The following is a 22,264-nucleotide window of genomic DNA, read 5'->3' as shown; positions in this document are numbered from 1 at the left end:
TCCCTGTTTAAATCCCTAATCATGTTAAACATAAATTCACTCAATACATTCTCTTGTGCTAATTACATTTATAAAACCCTTTTTTTAAGTGCAAACCCTGTTCTGAAACTCTTCCTGGACAGATGTAATAGAACACATAATCACACCAGACAAATTTTCTGCGATTGGAAACGCGCACAGAGTGGGGGACTTGTTTAATTTTAATAATATTAATAATGAATAATTAATAATAATACTAATAATTAATTAATAATTATAAATGATTAATTATAATGATCATTAAATGTTGAAGCATAATAGCTAATTATAACGAATAAAACAGATAATTAAAGTGGATAATTAATTATGGTGACTAATAATGATTAGTGAATAACAATAAATTATTATACTGAAATAATATTAACGGATAACTGTAATAATGATAATGTATTAAATCAATTACAATTAATAATTACATCTATAATTAGTAATTGAAAGCTGCATTATTTGAATTTACAGTAATTACAATTCTTGGTATTCTTGGTTTATCACTTTGCGGGTTCCGGCGGAGCACCCCAATGATAAAACGAATGCGTAGCAAGATAGAACAAGTGTCCCCAGAAACCTGCTTGAGTGTCATCCCTTGAAAAAAGAAAACAGGGGATGCAGAGGATCCCGGGAGGAGGGGGGGCGTATGTGTAGCGGCTGCGGAGGGCGGCGAAGAGGGGTCGCCGAGTTGTTGTTCCCTCCAGAGGTTGCTTACACATACTCCCACGTGTTGAGCGCTTCATAAGATGGCCTGAGGCATTTCCTATGGTGGAAATGAAAACTGATTCGGTAGGACTCATGACCACCTCTACCGAATCAGTTTTATGTGGGACCTGTAGCAAGTGGTAGAGGTCTCGTCCTCTAGCACTCCCACCTTGGCTGTACAGATATAGACTGTATGTTATAGCCAGTGACTTGAATGTGATTAACTCTTTTCTGGTGGATATTATGTTGACACTAAAAGATATAAGATGCAGAGGACTAAAACATATTTACCTGAAGGTCACTATCACTCTAACTCTAACTCTATCACTCTATCACACTATCATTCTAGGAAGTGATGTGGTGGAGGCTGACTCCATACACAGTTTCAAATGTAGATATGATAGAGCCCAGTAGGCTCAGGAATCTACACCAGTTGATTGACAGTTGAGAGGCGGGACCAAAGAGCCAAAGCTCAACCCCCGCAAGCACAATTAGGTGAGTACTCTAGTGGCCTTGATGGGGACAAGATGCCACCAGCTTGTCAAAGGTCCACTCATATTTTTAGACTATAGCAATTAATATTAATCCATATTCGAATCTTAAAAAAGTAAATATGTAACGTTTGTAGTTTGATTAAAATATAGAAGTAGGCATTATTGCTAAGTTAATAACTTACTCATCGTCCACTCTGAAGTTGCGCCCGAACCTGGCGAAAGATGGTTGCTGGAGGTTGGTCCTGGTCTGCGGCCTGCGGGAGAAGGGACATGTTAACACCTCGCATATTGTAACTTGACTGACCTATTACCCGCTCTATTGTTCTAACTTTAATGAGCTTAACTGTACTGACGCTAGACCAGGTGCTTCTTAACCAAATACCATTTCAGACCTCAATAGATTACCTAATCTTGAGATGATTTGATTTCAGGGTTTTAGCGTCCCAGCGGCAGGGTCCTCGACCAGGCCTTTTTGTTACACACACCGGGAAGCAGCCCGTAGCAGCTGTCTAACTCCCAGGTAGTTATTTACTGCTAGGTAACAGGGGCATCAGGATGAAAGAAGCATTTTGCCCATTTGCCTCCACCGGGAATCGAACCCGGAACCTGACGACTACGAATCCGAAGCACTGTCCACCCAGCTGTTAGGCGCCCTGACCTAATATGAATCATTTGATACCAAATGGAAACCTTATAACCCTACTTCATAAGGTTCGAAACTAGATGTTTTATGGTAGTTTGAAAGACCATTTGACCCTAAAGTGTGCCCCTAGTACAGAAGGCCAATATGACCTGGTAAGTGTGCCCCTAGTACAGAAGGTAAGGTCTATGACCTGGTAAGTGTGCCCCTAGTACAGAAGGTAAGGTCTATGACCTGGTAAGTGTGCCCCTAGTACAGAAGGTAAGGTCTATGACCTGGTAAGTGTGCCCCTAGTACAGAAGGTAAGGTCTATGACCTGGTAAGTGTGCCCCTAGTACAGAAGGTAAGGTCTATGACCTGGTAAGTGTGCCCCTAGTACAGAAGGTAAGGTCTATGACCTGGTAAGTGTGCCCCTAGTACAGAAGGTAAGGTCTATGACCTGGTAAGTGTGCCCCTAGTACAGAAGGTAAGGTCTATGACCTGGTAAGCGTGCCCCTAGTACAGAAGGTAAGGTCTATGACCTGGTAAGTGTGCCCCTAGTACAGAAGGTAAGGTCTATGACCTGGTAAGCGTGCCCCTAGTACAGAAGGTAAGGTCTATGACCTGGTAAGTGTGCCCCTAGTACAGAAGGTAAGGTCTATGACCTGGTAAGTGTGCCCCTAGTACAGAAGGTAAGGTCTATGACCTGGTAAGCGTGCCCCTAGTACAGAAGGTAAGGTCTATGACCTGGTAAGCGTGCCCCTAGTACAGAAGGTAAGGTCTATGACCTGGTAAGTGTGCCCCTAGTACAGAAGGTAAGGTCTATGACCTGGTAAGCGTGCCCCTAGTACAGAAGGTAAGGTCTATGACCTGGTAAGTGTGCCCCTAGTACAGAAGGTAAGGTCTATGACCTGGTAAGCGTGCCCCTAGTACAGAAGGTAAGGTCTATGACCTGGTAAGCGTGCCCCTAGTACAGAAGGTAAGGTCTATGACCTGGTAAGCGTGCCCCTAGTACAGAAGGTAAGGTCTATGACCTGGTAAGCGTGCCCCTAGTACAGAAGGTAAGGTCTATGACCTGGTAAGCGTGCCCCTAGTACAGAAGGTAAGGTCTATGACCTGGTAAGCGTGCCCCTAGTACAGAAGGTAAGGTCTATGACCTGGTAAGCGTGCCCCTAGTACAGAAGGTAAGGTCTATGACCTGGTAAGCGTGCCCCTAGTACAGAAGGTAAGGTCTATGACCTGGTAAGCGTGCCCCTAGTACAGAAGGTAAGGTCTATGACCTGGTAAGCGTGCCCCTAGTACAGAAGGTAAGGTCTATGACCTGGTAAGCGTGCCCCTAGTACAGAAGGTAAGGTCTATGACCTGGTAAGCGTGCCCCTAGTACAGAAGGTAAGGTCTATGACCTGGTAAGCGTGCCCCTAGTACAGAAGGTAAGGTCTATGACCTGGTAAGCGTGCCCCTAGTACAGAAGGTAAGGTCTATGACCTGGTAAGCGTGCCCCTAGTACAGAAGGTAAGGTCTATGACCTGGTAAGCGTGCCCCTAGTACAGAAGGTAAGGTCTATGACCTGGTAAGCGTGCCCCTAGTACAGAAGGTAAGGTCTATGACCTGGTAAGCGTGCCCCTAGTACAGAAGGTAAGGTCTATGACCTGGTAAGCGTGCCCCTAGTACAGAAGGTAAGGTCTATGACCTGGTAAGCGTGCCCCTAGTACAGAAGGTAAGGTCTATGACCTGGTAAGCGTGCCCCTAGTACAGAAGGTAAGGTCTATGACCTGGTAAGCGTGCCCCTAGTACAGAAGGTAAGGTCTATGACCTGGTAAGCGTGCCCCTAGTACAGAAGGTAAGGTCTATGACCTGGTAAGCGTGCCCCTAGTACAGAAGGTAAGGTCTATGACCTGGTAAGCGTGCCCCTAGTACAGAAGGTAAGGTCTATGACCTGGTAAGCGTGCCCCTAGTACAGAAGGTAAGGTCTATGACCTGGTAAGCGTGCCCCTAGTACAGAAGGTAAGGTCTATGACCTGGTAAGCGTGCCCCTAGTACAGAAGGTAAGGTCTATGACCTGGTAAGCGTGCCCCTAGTACAGAAGGTAAGGTCTATGACCTGGTAAGCGTGCCCCTAGTACAGAAGGTAAGGTCTATGACCTGGTAAGCGTGCCCCTAGTACAGAAGGTAAGGTCTATGACCTGGTAAGCGTGCCCCTAGTACAGAAGGTAAGGTCTATGACCTGGTAAGCGTGCCCCTAGTACAGAAGGTAAGGTCTATGACCTGGTAAGCGTGCCCCTAGTACAGAAGGTAAGGTCTATGACCTGGTAAGCGTGCCCCTAGTACAGAAGGTAAGGTCTATGACCTGGTAAGCGTGCCCCTAGTACAGAAGGTAAGGTCTATGACCTGGTAAGCGTGCCCCTAGTACAGAAGGTAAGGTCTATGACCTGGTAAGCGTGCCCCTAGTACAGAAGGTAAGGTCTATGACCTGGTAAGCGTGCCCCTAGTACAGAAGGTAAGGTCTATGACCTGGTAAGCGTGCCCCTAGTACAGAAGGTAAGGTCTATGACCTGGTAAGCGTGCCCCTAGTACAGAAGGTAAGGTCTATGACCTGGTAAGCGTGCCCCTAGTACAGAAGGTAAGGTCTATGACCTGGTAAGCGTGCCCCTAGTACAGAAGGTAAGGTCTATGACCTGGTAAGCGTGCCCCTAGTACAGAAGGTAAGGTCTATGACCTGGTAAGCGTGCCCCTAGTACAGAAGGTAAGGTCTATGACCTGGTAAGCGTGCCCCTAGTACAGAAGGTAAGGTCTATGACCTGGTAAGCGTGCCCCTAGTACAGAAGGTAAGGTCTATGACCTGGTAAGCGTGCCCCTAGTACAGAAGGTAAGGTCTATGACCTGGTAAGCGTGCCCCTAGTACAGAAGGTAAGGTCTATGACCTGGTAAGCGTGCCCCTAGTACAGAAGGTAAGGTCTATGACCTGGTAAGCGTGCCCCTAGTACAGAAGGTAAGGTCTATGACCTGGTAAGCGTGCCCCTTGTACAGAAGGTAAGGTCTATGACCTGGTAAGCGTGCCCCTAGTACAGAAGGTAAGGTCTATGACCTGGTAAGCGTGCCCCTAGTACAGAAGGTAAGGTCTATGACCTGGTAAGCGTGCCCCTAGTACAGAAGGTAAGGTCTATGACCTGGTAAGCGTGCCCCTAGTACAGAAGGTAAGGTCTATGACCTGGTAAGCGTGCCCCTAGTACAGAAGGTAAGGTCTATGACCTGGTAAGCGTGCCCCTAGTACAGAAGGTAAGGTCTATGACCTGGTAAGCGTGCCCCTAGTACAGAAGGTAAGGTCTATGACCTGGTAAGCGTGCCCCTAGTACAGAAGGTAAGGTCTATGACCTGGTAAGTGTGCCCCTAGTACAGAAGGTAAGGTCTATGACCTGGTAAGTGTGCCCCTAGTACAGAAGGTAAGGTCTATGACCTGGTAAGTGTGCCCCTAGTACAGAAGGTAAGGTCTATGACCTGGTAAGTGTGCCCCTAGTACAGAAGGTAAGGTCTATGACCTGGTAAGTGTGCCCCTAGTACAGAAGGTAAGGTCTATGACCTGGTAAGTGTGCCCCTAGTACAGAAGGGTAAGGTCTATGACCTGGTAAGTGTGCCCCTAGTACAGAAGGTAAGGTCTATGACCTGGTAAGTGTGCCCCTAGTACAGAAGGTAAGGTCTATGACCTGGTAAGTGTGCCCCTAGTACAGAAGGTAAGGTCTATGACCTGGTAAGTGTGCCCCTAGTACAGAAGGTAAGGTCTATGACCTGGTAAGTGTGCCCCTAGTACAGAAGGTAAGGTCTATGACCTGGTAAGTGTGCCCCTAGTACAGAAGGTAAGGTCTATGACCTGGTAAGTGTGCCCCTAGTACAGAAGGTAAGGTCTATGACCTGGTAAGTGTGCCCCTAGTACAGAAGGTAAGGTCTATGACCTGGTAAGTGTGCCCCTAGTACAGAAGGTAAGGTCTATGACCTGGTAAGTGTGCCCCTAGTACAGAAGGTAAGGTCTATGACCTGGTAAGTACAGAAGGTAAGGAGGGATTAAGTTAACCCCCCGCCATAGTCTGGACTTTAATAGACTATGTACACACATGTACACTCATGTACACACATGTACACTGGTGGGTGCTTGTCAATAGGTTCTTAAAGTAACTACAACCAATTAGTGCTAAGCGCCGAGGACATCACGTATGAAACTTAATATAAAGTACATTAACTCAAAATTATTGCACAAAAAAGTCTATATTATATTGCCAATAAACTCCAGGATATTACTGTGCTAATAAATCCTTGTAATATCCCGGAGCCTAATTCATCAAGCAGTTATGCCTCGACTTACGAAACCTGTACATCTTATTCTTATTCATGGCGGCTGTATTTACATTTATTAAACAGTTTATGTACTCCGAAGCACTGCAAGATTGTTTATAACAATAATATCCTGAGGTTGTGAAGTTCCCAAGCTCGTAAACTCTTCAATAAATTAAAACAAAGCCACCATCATTCAGGAAAGATATACAGGTTTCGTAAGTAGTTGCGTAAGTAAATGTACAAACCAGCACGCACGTCAGCTTGCATGCACACGCTTGGGAAATACCGAAAACCCCGCACACCTTCTCCTTACATGGTGCTTTCCACAGGTGCTCTATCTCCTGGCGTAGATTTGGGCAGGATGCATGAGGGAGGTGAACACGTGCCCCGGCCAGGCTGCACGAGGGAGGTGAACACGTGCCCCGGCCAGGCTGCACGAGGGAGGTGAACACGTGCCCCGGCCAGGCTGCACGAGGGAGGTGAACACTTGCCCCGGCCAGGCTGCACGAGGGAGGGGAACACGTGCCCCGGCCAGGCTGCACGAGGGAGGTGAACACGTGCCCCGGCCAGGCTGCACGAGGGAGGTGAACACGTGCCCCGGCCAGGCTGCACGAGGGAGGGGAACACGTGTCCCAGCCAGGCTGCATGAGGGACGTGAACACGTGTCCCGGCCAGGCTGCACGAGGGAGGGGAACACGTGTCCCAGCCAGGCTGCATGAGGGACGTGAACACGTGTCCCAGCCAGGCTGCATGAGGGACGTGAACACGTGTCCCAGCCAGGCTGCATGAGGGACGTGAACACGTGTCCCAGCCAGGCTGCATGAGGGACGTGAACACGTGTCCCAGCCAGGCTGCACGAGGGAGGGGAACACGTGTCCCAGCCAGGCTGAACGAGGGACGTGAACACGTGTCCCGGCCAGGCTGCACGAGGGAGGGGAACACGTGTCCCAGCCAGGCTGCACGAGGGACGTGAACACGTGTCCCAGCCAGGCTGCACGAGGGACGTGAACACGTGTCCCAGCCAGGCTGCACGAGGGACGTGAACACGTGTCCCAGCCAGGCTGCATGAGGGAGGTGAACACGTGTCCCGGCCAGGCTGCATGAAGCACGCCCACACCCTCATACATAATGCTAGTTGATGGAAATGTTAGGCCGGGCGCCAGAACTACCTTACTTAGGGAACAAATGCTTCTGTTGCTGGTAACGTTGTTATGTTAAGGGTTACCTGGTTGATACCTGGTTGATGGGGTTCTGGGAGTTCGTCTACTGCCCAAGCCCGGCCCGAGGCCAGGCTTGACTTGTGAGAGTTTGGTCCACCAGGCTGTTGCTTGGAGCGGCCCGCAGGCCCACATATACCTGGTTGATGGGGTTCTGGGAGTTCTTCTACTCCCCAAGCCCGGCCCGAGGCCAGGCTTGACTTGTGAGAGTTTGGTAAACCAGGCTGTTGCTTGGAGCGGCCCGCAGGCCCACATATACCTGGTTGATGGGGTTCTGGGAGTTGTTCTACTCCCCAAGCCCGGCCCGAGGCCAGACTTGACTTGTGAGAGTTTGGTCCACCAGGCTGTTGCTTAGAGCGGCCCGCAGGCCCACATATACCCGGTTGATGGGGTTCTGGGAGTTGTTCTACTCCCCAAGCCCGGCCCGAGGCCAGACTTGACTTGTGAGAGTTTGGTCCACCAGGCTGTTGCTTAGAGCGGCCCGCAGGCCCACATATACCCGGTTGATGGGGTTCTGGGAGTTGTTCTACTCCCCAAGCCCGGCCCGAGGCCAGACTTGACTTGTGAGAGTTTGGTAAACCAGGCTGTTGCTTGGAGCGGCCCGCAGGCCTACATACCCACCACGGCCCGGTTGGTCCGGCACTCCTTGGAGGAAACAATCTAGTTTCCTCTTGAAGATGTCCACGGTTGTTCTTGCAATATTTCTTATGCTCGCTGGGAGGACGTTGAACAACTGCGGACCTCTGATGTTCATACAGTGTTCTCTGATTGTGCCTATGGCACCTCTGCTCTTCACTGGTTCTATTCTGCATTTTCTTCCATGTCGTTCACTCCAGTATGTTGTTATTTTACTGTGTAGACTTGGGACCTGGCGCCAGTATTTTCCATGTGTATATTATTTGGTATCTCTCTCTCGTCTCCTTTCTAGTGAGTACATTTGGAGAGCTTTGAGACGATCCCAATAATTTAGGTGCTTTATCTCGTCTATGCGTGCCGTATATGTTCTCTGTATTCCCTCTATTTCAGCAATCTCTCCTGCTCTGAAGGGGGAAGGGAGTACTGAGCAGTACTCAAGACGGGACAACACAAGTGCCTTGAAGAGTACAACCATTGTGATGGGATCCCTGGACTTGAAGGTTCTCGTAATCCATCCGATCATTTTTCTGGCTGACGCAATACTTGCTTGGTTATGCTCCCTAAACGTTAGACCGTAAGACATCATTATTCCCAAATCCTTGGCATGCTGTTTTCCTACTATGGGCAGATTCGATTGTGTTTTGTACCCTGTATTATGTTTAAGATCCTCTTTTTTGCCGTATCTGAGTACCTGGAATTTATTATTGTTAAATATGTTATTTTCTGCTGCCCAATCGAAAACTTTGTTATTATCTGTTTGTAGTTCATCAATGTCTTCAGCAGAGGTAATTTTCATGCTGATTTTGGTATCATCTGCAAAGGATGACATGAAGCTGTGACTTGCGTTTTTGTCTATATCTGATATGAGAATAAGGATCAGCAGTGGTGCAAGGACTCTACCTTGAGGTACAGAGCTTTTAACTGCGCTCGGACTCGATTTTACGTGATTGACTGTTACTCTCTGTGTTCTGTTCGACAGGAAATTGAGTATCCAGCGTCCTACTTTACCAGTTATACCCATTGACCTCATTTTGTGTGCAATCACTCCAAGGTCACATTTGTCGAATGCCTTTGCAAAATCTGTGTATACGACATCTGCATTATGTTTATCTTCTAATGCCTCAGTGATATTGTCATAGTGGTCAAGTAGCTGTGAGAGGCATGATCTTCCTGCTCTAAATCCATGTTGGCCTGGATTGTGGAGGTCATTGGTTTCCATGAATCTAGTGACCTGACTCCTGATCACTCTCTCAAATACTTTTATTATGTGGGACGTTAGTGCAACTGGTCTATAATTCTTTGCCAATGCTTTGCTACCACCCTTGTGTAGAGGGGCTATGTCTGCTGCTTTAAGCGCATCTGGTATCTCCCCTGTGTCCAAGCTCTTCCTCCACACTACACTGAGTGCCTGTGCTACTGGCACTTTACATTTATATATATATATATATATATATATATATATATATATATATATATATATATATATATATATATATATATATATATATATATATATATGGCACAACTCTCCTAAACACGAGAGTTAAGTATACAACTTTAGAACACTTTCCCACCAGGAGACTCGAACCCTAGCCAGCACAGAAGCCTTCCAGCAACTGGCATAACAGGTACGCCTTAACCCGCTCCACCACCCGCTCAGACCCTTAAAAGAGATGGTAATTTCGGAGTATTTAAATACCCCAAAGATCAACACCTCCCAAGAGCACCAGAGCAAGTGAGGGGTCATTTATACGTTAATTTCATCAAGTCCCTGTTAATATGGGAAGACACAGTGTTTATAAATGACCCCTCACTTGCTCTGGTGCTCTTGGGAGGTGTTGATCTTTGGGGTATTTAAATACTCCGAAATTACCATCTCTTTTAAGGATCTGAGCGGGTGGTGGAGCGGGTTAAGGCGTACCTGTTATGCCAGTTGCTGGAAGGCTTCTGTGCTGGCTAGGGTTCGAGTCTCCTGGTGGGAAAGTGTTCTAAAGTTGTATACTTAACTCTCGTGTTTAGGAGAGTTGTGCCTTAAGCAGAGACACTGTGTCTTCCCATATTAACAGGGACTTGATGAAATTAACGTATAAATGACCCCTCACTTGCTCTGGTGCTCTTGGGAGGTGTTGATCTTTGGGGTATTTAAATACTCCGAAATTACCATCTCTTTTAAGGGTCTGAGCGGGTGGTGGAGCGGGTTAAGGCGTACCTGTTATGCCAGTTGCTGGAAGGCTTCTGTGCTGGCTAGGGTTCGAGTCTCCTGGTGGGAAAGTGTTCTAAAGTTGTATATATATATATATATATATATATATATATATATATATATATATATATATATATATATATATATATATATATATATATATATATATATATATATATATATATATATATATATATATATGCGAACAAGCTTGTTTTTATATTGGCTTGTTTTTATATATATATATATATATATATATATATATATATATATATATATATATAGATATATATATATATATATATATATATATATATATATATATATATATATATATATATATATATATATATATATATATATATATATATATATGAATGAAAACTCACACCCCAGAAGTGACTCGAACCCATACTCCCAGAAGCAACACAACTGGTAACTACAGGGCGCCTTAATCCGCTTGACCATCACGGCCGTCAAAAGGAAGTGATAGCCGAGGCTATTTGAGCCACTTCCCCGACGGCAACTCGGATGGTAATCTTGGGCATAGCATTTCACCAAATCACCTCATTTAGCCTCGGCTATCACTTCCTTTTGACGGCCGTGATGGTCAAGCGGATTAAGGCGCCCTGTAGTTACCAGTTGTGTTGCTTCTGGGAGTATGGGTTCGAGTCACTTCTGGGGTGTGAGTTTTCATTCGCATATAGTCCTGGGGACCATTCAGGCTTGTTCGCATTTGTGTTCCTCACGTGTGCCCCAAAGAATGAGGTGATTTGGTGAAATGCTATGCCCAAGATTACCATCCGAGTTGCCGTCGGGGAAGTGGCTCAAATAGCCTCGGCTATCACTTCCTTTTGACGGCCGTGATGGTCAAGCGGATTAAGGCGCCCTGTAGTTACCAGTTGTGTTGCTTCTGGGAGTATGGGTTCGAGTCACTTCTGGGGTGTGAGTTTTCATTCGCATATAGTCCTGGGGACCATTCAGGCTTGTTCGCATTTGTGTTCCTCACGTGTGCCCCAAAGAATGAGGTGATTTGGTGAAATGCTATGCCCAAGATTACCATCCGAGTTGCCGTCGGGGAAGTGGCTCAAATAGCCTCGGCTATCACTTCCTTTTGACGGCCGTGATGGTCAAGCGGATTAAGGCGCCCTGTAGTTACCAGTTGTGTTGCTTCTGGGAGTATGGGTTCGAGTCACTTCTGGGGTGTGAGTTTTCATTCGCATATAGTCCTGGGGACCATTCAGGCTTGTTCGCATTTGTGTTCCTCACGTGTGCCCCAAAGAATGAGGTGATTTGGTGAAATGCTATGCCCAAGATTACCATCCGAGTTGCCGTCGGGGAAGTGGCTCAAATAGCCTCGGCTATCACTTCCTTTTGACGGCCGTGATGGTCAAGCGGATTAAGGCGCCCTGTAGTTACCAGTTGTGTTGCTTCTGGGAGTATGGGTTCGAGTCACTTCTGGGGTGTGAGTTTTCATTCGCATATAGTCCTGGGGACCATTTAGGCTTGTTCGCATATATATATATATATATATATATATATATATATATATATATATATATATATATGTCGTACCTAGTAGCCAGAACGCACTTCTCAGCCTACTATGCAAGGCCCGATTTGCCTAATAAGCCAAGTTTTCATGAATTAATTGTTTTTCGACTACCTAACCTAACCTAACCTAACTTTTTCAGCTACCTAACCTAACCTAACCTATAAAGATAGGTTAGGTTAGGTAGGGTTGGTTAGGTTCGGTCATATATCTACGTTAATTTTAACTTCAAAAAAAAAAATTGACCTCATACATAATCAAATGGGTAGCTTATATATATATATATATATATATATATATATATATATATATATATATATATATATATATATATATATATATATATATGTCGTACCTAATAGCCAGAACGCACTTCTAAGCCTACTATGCAAGGCCTGATTTGCCTAATAAGCCAAGTTTTTATGAATTAATATATTTTCTCAATTTGTTTTCTTTTGATATAATAAAGCTACCCATTTCATTATGTATGAGGTCAATTTTTTTTTATTTGAGTTAAAATTAACGTAGATATATGACCGAACCTAACCAACCCTACCTAACCTAACCTAACCTATCTTTATAGGTTAGGTTAGGTTAGGTAGCCGAAAAAGTTAGGTTAGGTTAGGTTAGGTAGGTTAGGTAGTCGAAAAACAAATAATTCATGAAAACTTGACTTATTAGGCAAATCGGGCCTTGCATAGTAGGCTGAGAAGTGCGTTCTGGCTACTAGGTACGACATATATATATATATATATATATATATATATATATATATATATATATATATATATATATATGTCGTACCTAGTAGCCAGAACGCACTTCTCGGCCTACTATGCAAGGCCCGATTTGCCTAATAAGCCAAGTTTTCCTGAATTAATATATTTTCTCTAATTTTTTTCTTATGAAATGATAAAGCTGCGTATTTCATTATGTATGAGGTCAATTTTTTTTTATTGGAGTTAAAATTAACTTAGATATATGACCGAACCTAACCAACCCTACCTAACCTAACCTAACCTATCTTTATAGGTTAGGTTAGGTTAGGTAGCCGAAAAAGTTTTTTCTTGACTGCGAACTTAGGTGTTGCGTGAGGCGGCTTTCTTGATTGCTCAATACAATCGCTAGAGAGATGAGCAATGAGAGTTAGCACGTGTCGTCAACCGCCAGCAATTGTACACCTGGGACGGAAATGGTGCGATAATATACCGTTCTGAAGTTCGTTATCAAATATTCTCTAGTGCCCATGTTTAACATATATATTTTCGTACGTAAACACGTGCAAGGTCAAACTATCCGACCAAGAGACTTGATTCGAAGTAAGAGTTATCCGGCGATGATAAGATGAAAATACGGTGAGGAGAAGGGCAAGGTTCAAGGTGCTGTTACCTTTACTTCCAGCACCAGGAAGGTTAGGTTAGGAGAAAGCGCCGAGCCATTAAGACTATATAGCACTTGGAAGGAATCAGGGTAAGGATTAGAGATGGGACGAGGGACAAGGAATGGTGCCCAACCACTTGGACGGTCAGGGATTGAACGCCGACCTGCATGAAGCGAGACCGTCGCTCTGCCGTTCAGACCAGGAGAGGTCAGGACAGGTTACGCTTCTTGCAGCTCCTTCCCTGACGGTCCAAGGACTTGGCCAACATTCCTTCATGCCTATATGCCCCAGCTCCTGTCCCGTCCTCCCTTCCATATGATATGTGGTCATAATGACTTACCGCTTTTTTCTCATTTATCCTATTAAATAAGCTATGAAAGATATGAACTCAATATTTCTTGAAATCCAAAAATGTTTGGAAAGGAAACGTACATGCAACAGTAACATTGTTCGTGACATATAGTGTGAGTGGCTCAACGTTGTATACAATAAATTACTAATTCTTCGCACGCTATAAGATATTCAGTTGTAATGTCGACGTTCACTTACTCCTGAAAGAAGTGGCTGGTAAGTTATTCAGTGATAATGCGGACTACAGTCATTCCTAAGAACAAGAAGGCAATCATTTACTCACTGATCCTGTGGGCTGTAGTTGTTCCTAAGAAAAGTCTTGGATTTGCCGCCATGCGAGGCGACAGCCAGTAACAGCATGAGGGGCAAAGACGCCTGCAGTATGGAGGAACTCCTCCAGGCAGGCATAGCCGCCATCTTGGGGGCCTCTACGGAGACTTGACTATATATTATATATGTTACATATCACCACCAAGTCCTAAACGATTTAAAATGTTTTCTATATGTAAGTGTTGTGAGGGCAGGAGAGGGGAGCGGAGATGTGCACAGTGCGGGTGTCAGAACACGGCTGATGGTGGTTCCTGTTCCCGGCCCAACACCTTACTCTCCATCATCTTGGTCACGTGACACTTGACCTCATAACCACTCTATCTTCAACTCACGCCAAAATTGTAATGCCTATTACCTTCTAGATCAATTTATCATGTAATTATACTATTACAACGCAAAATACCTGTTAATTTATTAAACAATTCATTTTGCAAGTGTCGTAGCCGAGCCTCGACGCCATTATTTTGACCACCTAGAAATAAACTGGGTGGTGACACGTTCATGCCACATTAATCCTTCATTTTCCCACGTGCTTCGTCTCTAGAAGCATTGAAGAAGACACGAACGATGAACGAAACATTGTGACGAAATTAATATATATCAGGGTATAAGCACCGGAAGCCCATCTGATACACTGAGACGCCCATCCGACTCTTGCCGACGCCACCTCCCGGCCATAGCGTTTCTTCAGGAAGTGTGGGGCCAGGGCGAAGGAGCCTGGAGGAGGTGAAGGGTGTTGGGGCGGGCGTAGGCAAGTGTTAGAGTACTAAAGAGCCACGCAAGATGGCGCACGAGAGGATCAAAGCTACATCAACACCATGGGTCGTCATCTTTCCCCCCCCCCCCCCAGTGAAGTTATCGCAAGTTCTATTGCACTGGTGCACACGCCCGCCTCCCTCATCGCCCCGCATACTGGACGTGGGCGAGTGCGTCGCCCTGCTCCCCTTGTTGGTGGGGCGAGGTGCGTCGCCCTGCTCCCCTTGTTGGTGGGGCGAGGTGCGTCGCCCTGCTCCCCTTGTTGGTGGGGCGAGGTGCGTCGCCCTGCTCCCCTTGTTGGTGGGGCGAGTGCGTCGCCCTGCTCCCCTTGTTGGTGGGCTGACCCTTGATCTTCACAGTAGGTCGTGATGTTGCTGTCCCTTGAGCTTCACAGTAGGTCGTGATGTGGCTGACCCTTGATCTTCACAGTAGGTCGTGATGTTGCTGACCCTTGATCTTCACAGTAGGTCGTGATGTTGCTGACCCTTAATCTTCACTGTAGGTCGTGATGTGGCTGTCCCTTGATCTTCACAGTAGGTCGTGATGTTGCTGCCCCTTGATCTTCACTGTAGGTCGTGATGTGGCTGCCCCTTGATCTTCACAGTAGGTCGTGATGTGGCTGCCCCTTGATCTTCACAGTAGGTCGTGATGTTGCTGTCCCTTGATCTTCACAGTAGGTCGTGATGTGGCTGCCCCTTGATCTTCACAGTAGGTCGTGATGTGGCTGACCCTTGATCTTCACAGTAGGTCGTGATGTTGCTGTCCCTTGATCTTCACAGTAGGTCGTGATGTTGCTGTCCCTTGATCTTCACAGTAGGTCGTGATGTGGCTGCCCCTTGATCTTCACAGTAGGTCGTGATGTGGCTGACCCTTGATCTTCACAGTAGGTCGTGATGTGGCTGCCCCTTGATCTTCACAGTAGGTCGTGATGTGGCTGCCCCTTGATCTTCACAGTAGGTCGTGATGTTGCTGTCCCTTGATCTTCACAGTAGGTCGTGATGTGGCGCCCCTTGATCTTCACAGTAGGTCGTGATGTGGCTGACCCTTGATCTTCACAGTAGGTCGTGATGTGGCGCCCCTTGATCTTCACAGTAGGTCGTGATGTGGCTGCCCCTTGATCTTCACAGTAGGTCGTGATGTGGCTGACCCTTGATCTTCACAGTAGGTCGTGATGTGGCTGCCCCTTGATCTTCACAGTAGGTCGTGATGTGGCTGCCCCTTGATCTTCACAGTAGGTCGTGATGTTGCTGTCCCTTGATCTTCACAGTAGGTCGTGATGTGGCGCCCCTTGATCTTCACAGTAGGTCGTGATGTGGCTGACCCTTGATCTTCACAGTAGGTCGTGATGTGGCGCCCCTTGATCTTCACAGTAGGTCGTGATGTTGCTGTCCCTTGATCTTCACAGTAGGTCGTGATGTGGCTGCCCCTTGATCTTCACAGTAGGTCGTGATGTGGCTGCCCCTTGATCTTCACAGTAGGTCGTGATGTTGCTGTCCCTTGATCTTCACAGTAGGTCGTGATGTGGCGCCCCTTGATCTTCACAGTAGGTCGTGATGTGGCTGACCCTTGATCTTCACAGTAGGTCGTGATGTTGCTGCCCCTTGATCTTCACAGTAGGTCGTGATGTGGCTGCCCCTTGATCTTCACAGTAGGTCGTGATGTTGCTGTCCCTTGATCTTCACAGTAGGTCGTGATGTTGCTGCCCCTTGATCTTCACAGTAGGTCGTGATGTGGCTGACCCTTGATCTTCACAGTAGGTCGTGATGTGGCTCCCCATTGTTAAAAAAAATCAAATCAAATGTTTATTCAGGTAAAAGTACTTATATGGAGTAACATAATGTAGGGTTTATAGATATAGCGAGTACATACAATACCTAAACCCACTAATACGCAAAGCGTTTCGGGCAAGGAGTGGAAAAAACATTTAGACTAAAACTTAATACTATTTGAGATTATAATATAAATTGTGTTAAAGGGAAAGGGGGGGGGGATATATTGCAGAAATCAGCAATTAAACAAGTTGGTCAACAAACAGTATTGTTTGAAAATAGCAAGACATGGGTTGACATTTAGGGGGTAAGGTAGGTTACATGGAGTTTATTAGGTAGTACTTAGTTTTCATCTTAAAATAAAATAAAATGTTTATTTAGGTAAGATACATACAATAAATTTTTACAAAGATTGTTTGACTTATAGGTAGAGCTAGTACATACAATGCCTAAAGCCACTATTACGCAAAGCGTTTCGGGCATGATAAACTTAAATGACTAAAGCTTAATAGTAATTGAGCATAATGAGTAGAATGAAAACAAGAAATGAAAACATAGATGAAAAAGGAGCACAAATACAATTATGTCTTAAACTGGTTGAGAGAGGTACAGCCTTTAACATGATTGGGAAGGTCATTCCACATTCTGAATCCCTCAGGCCAATGAAGAGTCTAATCGGAAACTCACTTTTGTCAAGGGTTGAGTAGATTAAGTGAAGCATACTAACAATTGCATCATTGGTACTCTTGGGAGCGGAAGCCAAACTGACAGGGAATTAGTATATTGAATTTTACGAGATAGGAGTACAGCTGTTTGTAAATTATTTTTTCCAATATTTTTGATAATAAAGGTAGATTTGATATGGGTCTGTAATTATTTATGTCTGCCGTGTTACCTCCTTTATGAACTGGCGTTACTCCTGCTTTTTTAAGGATATCAGGGAAGGTGTGACACTAAGGATTTATTGAACTGTGAGTGGTGCAAGGGCATGGGAGGCACTCCTGTATACCATCGATGGTATTTCACTAATCAAAAAAATCAAATCAATTCAAATGTTTATTTAGGTAAGGTACATACATACAAGAGATTTTACAAAGAGTGATGGATTTATAGATAGAGCTAGTACATACAATGCCTAAAGCCACTATTACGCAAAGCGTTTCGGGCATGAAAAACTTAAATGACTAAAGCTTAATACTAATTGAGCATAATGAGTAGAATGACTTGAGAACAAAAAATAAAAGAAGAGATAAAAAGGGGGGGAACATGGCTGAAAAAGCAGCACAAATACAATTCTGTCAACAAACAGCGTCATTTAAAAAAAACATACATTGGATGACATTAGAGGGGTAAGGTAGGTTACAGGGAATTTATTAGGTATAGTTTCGTTTTTATCTTAAACTGGTTGAGAGAGGTACAGCCTTTAACATGGTTGGGAAGGTCATTCCACATTCTGGGTCCCTTGATTTGTAGAGCATTTCTAGTTTGATTAAGTCGTACTCTAGGAATATCAAAACTGTATTTATTTCTGGTGTGATGCTCATGGGTTCTAATACAACCTTCTATGAAGCTTTTGAGATCAGGATTGGTATTATAGTTTAGCGTTTTATATACGTATAATACACATGAGAGAATGTGCAGTGACTTAATGTCTAACATATTCAGAGATTTGAGTAGGGGTACCGAGTGATGTCTGGGGCCAGAGTTGGATATTGTCCTAATAGCAGCTTTGTGTTGAGTAATTAGAGGACGTAAGTGATTTTGGATAGTAGAGCCCCAAGCACAAATACCATAGTTGAGATATGGATAGATAAGGGAGTAATAGAGAGTAACCAGGGCAGGGCGTGGTACATAATATATGATCTTAGAAAGAATGCCAACAGTTTTTGAAACTTTTTTTGATATATTTAGAATGTGTCCCTGGAAATTCAGCTTGTGGTCAATGAGAATGCCAAGGAATTTGCCATCTAATTTGTTACAAATTTGGGTATTGTTTATTTTGAGATTTATTTGATTAGAGGATTTGTTCCCAGCTTTGGTTTCTCGCGAGTGAATGATGGACACAACCTCTGTAGGGCTGACCGGTGAGAGAAGAGAGTTTGGATAGCTGCCTGAGATACGTGGTAACATGTGTCTGGGTCTGTGGGATTTTCCGGGCAAGGTTAGCACCAACCGATGAAAAGAAGCTATTAAATTCAGTTGCTGTTTCAAGGTCTGTTGCAGGTGTATAACCATCCTTGGAGATTTTTATCTGGTTATATAAATGTTGTTTAGCTCCTAGATGTTTAGCTCCTAGGATGTTAGCAATGACTCTCCATGTGCTTTTCATGTTACCTTTGGCTTCTTTGAATCTTTTCTCGTAATAGGAACGCTTTGCTCTGCTTATGATACTGATAAGCACTGACGAAGACCTCTTAACTACTTCCTTTGCAACTAGGCCAATCCTAAGTTTTTTTTCCTATTCCTGTTTCTTGTAGATTGCTTTTAAGTATGCCATAAGTGAGCCAGGGATTATTTATCCTTTTGCCAGTTACTTGCATGGTGAGGAGAGGACAATAAGTATTGTAGAGGCTTAGAATTTTGGAGATGAATAGGCTTGTTAACGAATTAATATCCTGTGTATTATTAAATTCATATTCCCAGTTTATATTGTGGAGGGCATTTGTGAGGTTGCCTATTGCTGCTTCACTGTGTAACCTTAAGGTAATTATCTTGTTAGCTGGTGGTGTTATGGCCAGGTCTGCTACGAGGAAGGTAGTACAGTGGTCAGTTGTTGTGTGGTGGTGTTATGGCCAGGTCCGCTACCAGGAAGGTAGTATAGTGGTCAGTTGTTCTGTCAGTGATTATACCAGATGTAAGGGCAGCTGTTATGTTGGTCCATAAGTGGTCCAGGGTAGTAGCGGATGTTTGAGTGACTCGGGTGGCCCTGGTGAGTGTGGGGATGAGCATACAGGAATTCATACTGTTAAGGAAATAGTCAACTTGAGGGCTATTTTGTTGACCCAGGTCAATATTGAAGTCTCCTCCCAGAACTATGTGATTTTTGTTGAAGTTATTGTTTATGATAAGAGAGGGGAGCCGGTCGGCCGAGCGGACAGCACGCTGGGCTTGTGATCCTGTGGTCCTGGGTTCGATCCCAGGCGCCGGCGAGAAACATTGGGCAGAGTTTCTTTCACCCTATGCCCCTGTTACCTAGCAGTAAAATAGGTACCTGGGTGTTAGTCAGCTGTCACGGGCTCCCTGACAGGCCTTATAGTCGACTATAGTCGAGATGATTTCTGGGCTTTTTAGTGTCCCCGCGGCCCTGTCCTCGACCAGGCCTCCACCTCTGGAGGCCTGGTCGAGGACAGGGCCGCGGGGACATTAAAAAGCCCAGAAATCATCTCAAGATAACCTCAAGATATAAGATTCCTCTTAGTTGAGGTGATGGTGTTATCGTGGATATACATGGTTTGCTGGTGCTTGTTGACGTCCTTTGTACTGATTAACCTGTTCTTACATTTATGGGCCAATTGTCGTCTGGTGTTTATGTTGCCGTTGAACTTGCTGGGTACAATGTAGAGAACATAGGAGGTCCTTTTGTCGTCGTCCTCGACTTTATCGTCGTGGGTCGCAACGCCATTCTCGTCAACGTCGGTGTCGACTTTGGAGCGCCTCCTGGTGTGGGTTGTCGGAGTTACGGATGGTCCGTCGTCGTCTTCGGATGTGATGTCGAAGTTGGTAATCGCAGCCATGGCGGCGTCCCTGTTTCTGGACTGGTTGTGGGGCCGGCAGGCGGAGAAGGTCGCCTGGTGCTGTCACCGTCGGCAGTCCATTAGCAGTCAGCAGCCGGTTGATGGTGTGGACGTATAGGTTGATGTCGTCCACCACGTTGTCGGCGAGGTGTAGAAGTACCGGTAGCAGGACGTTATTGGATTATTTCATTGTTGGGGATTATTGTTATTGCATTATTTCATTGTTGGGGATTATTGTTATTGCATTATTTCATTGTTGGGGATTATTGTTATTGGATTATTTCATTGTTGGGGATTATTGTTATTGGATTATTTGATATGGTAGCTCATAGTCCACCATCCGCTCTAGTTCCCACCAACGTGCACCCGCCGCAAGTGCAACCCGTCCTCTTAAAATAACTTGGCTTTTCGCTTATATGCGTTATGGCTAAACATGGACGTAACATGAAATTAAATCTGCTCACAAAAGTTATGTACTGCCCCGTTTTCTGTTTGAGTCCGGCTTACTTGGTAAGATAAGGAGAGGAAACTTTCAATTAACGGTTTTCATGACGTTTTGAAACCTTAGAACTTCCTGCCCTCCTAACCTGCCAGCGGATCCTTAACTTGCTGTTTTGGAAAACAAAAAATCCAAAATTTATTTTCAGTTATTTTTCATTTTTACATTACGTCCGTTTTCGGCCATACGGGCAAACGGCCAAATTCAGACGTATTCTGCTAGAGGACAGCCCTCCAGGGGCCAGAGTCACGAAAGCACTTACGCAAGCACTTACGAACGTGTACATCTTTCGCCAATCTTTGGCGGCTTTGGTTACATTTATTAAACAGTTAACAAACATGAAAACTTCCCATTCAACTATTGTTATTGTTATAAACAGCCTCCTGGTGCTTCGGAGCTCATTAACTGTTTAATAATTGTAAACAAAGCCGCCAAAGATTGAGAAAAGATATACAGGTTCGTAAATGCTTGCCTAAATGCTTTTGTGAATCTGGCCCCAGGTCTCTACCCCTTCCCAGTTCTCATTATATCTTCCGCCTCCACCTGTTTCCACCTGGAGCCCGCCACCTCTGCACATGCCCTCTCACTCCCCCATAGCTCCACCTGCACACCCATAGTACCTTCCCTTTCACCCTATGCCCCTGTTACCTAGCAGTAAAAATAGGTACCTGGGTGTTAGTCAGCTGTCACGGGCTGCTTCCCGGGGGTGGAGGCCTGGTCGAGGACCGGGCCGCGGGGACACTAAAGCCCCGAAATCATCTCAAGATAACCCTCCCCCCTCTCTTCTCAGCTTTTGCCCGCAAGAATTTTTTTTTTCACATCTCTCACTGTTATTTACTGTGTTATTTTCATTTTACCTGTTCTAGATCTCTCTCTGTAATGTTCTCTCACGGTGTTTCATGAGATGAAGTGTAGTGGATGAATGTTTCCTGTGAAGCAGTAATTACTGTCCATCCCGCTGATAATCTGCGTATCCACCTTACTTGGAGTTTTTAACCCGTATTTGTCAATACTCAAGTGTAACTGCACAACTTCTCTATACAAAATAATGCTCCCTCTGTGTTCTCCAAATGTTCTTCATGTTCTTTTAACGTTCTTCAAGTTCTAACATGTTCTGTTTACGTTCTTTGTTTAATCCTCGTGTACTGTGTTTGTTCAATTTACTGTTTTCATGTTCACAGCAAGTACTCTGCATGTTCTCATTACGTTATTGATGTTCTCTGCAAGTTCAATTCATATTTTCCGCATGTTCTCTAGTGTTCTTCGCATGCTCATACATGTTCTCTGTATTTCTTTAAGCCAAAATGTACAATTGTTTCAGTTATATCTTTGCTTACGCTTTGCATGTTCTCCGAACATTCACTTAAACAAGAAACAAATACTACAGTTGAAAAATGATAACAAACATAACAAAATAAGCTACACCTGTAAGGTTAGGTTGAGGATAATATATCCCACAAAAATATTCCCAACACTAAAAACAAATAAAACTGTTGTGTTGATTTAGGGGCGACGACGATCGTGGGATCGGATGCGCCCAAATAAAACTATATCTGTAAGGTTGGGTTATGCACACAAGGAATAAATAAATAAATGAATAAATAAATAAATAAATAAGCGCAAATTATATCCAAGACAATAAATACATAAACATGAGAAAGAGGTA

The 22,264-nt window shown here is 44.9% G+C and overlaps 1 protein-coding gene across 3 annotated transcripts in view; it reads right to left on the bottom strand.

Annotated features, from left to right (window-relative positions):
• The window catches only part of LOC138356233 (von Willebrand factor-like), a 122,903-nt gene extending 108,834 nt beyond the window's left edge, over positions 1 to 14,069 (bottom strand). For all 3 annotated transcript variants that reach the window (XM_069312010.1, XM_069312011.1, XM_069312012.1), the window contains exons 1-2: positions 13,794 to 14,069; positions 1,409 to 1,480 (exon numbers count right to left, since the gene is read on the bottom strand). In XM_069312010.1, coding sequence (XP_069168111.1) covers positions 1,409 to 1,480; positions 13,794 to 13,927 — 206 coding nt within the window. In that variant the 5' untranslated portion in view covers positions 13,928 to 14,069. The remainder of the gene's footprint in view (positions 1 to 1,408; positions 1,481 to 13,793) is intronic.
• Between the last annotated feature and the right edge of the window lie 8,195 nt (positions 14,070 to 22,264).

Source organism: Procambarus clarkii, chromosome 71 (assembly GCF_040958095.1).
Source record: "Procambarus clarkii isolate CNS0578487 chromosome 71, FALCON_Pclarkii_2.0, whole genome shotgun sequence".
In the NCBI taxonomy this organism is placed as follows: domain Eukaryota; kingdom Metazoa; phylum Arthropoda; class Malacostraca; order Decapoda; family Cambaridae; genus Procambarus; species Procambarus clarkii.
The sequence above is the reverse complement of the archived record's forward strand: the minus strand, read 5'-3'. Positions and strand labels throughout refer to the sequence as shown.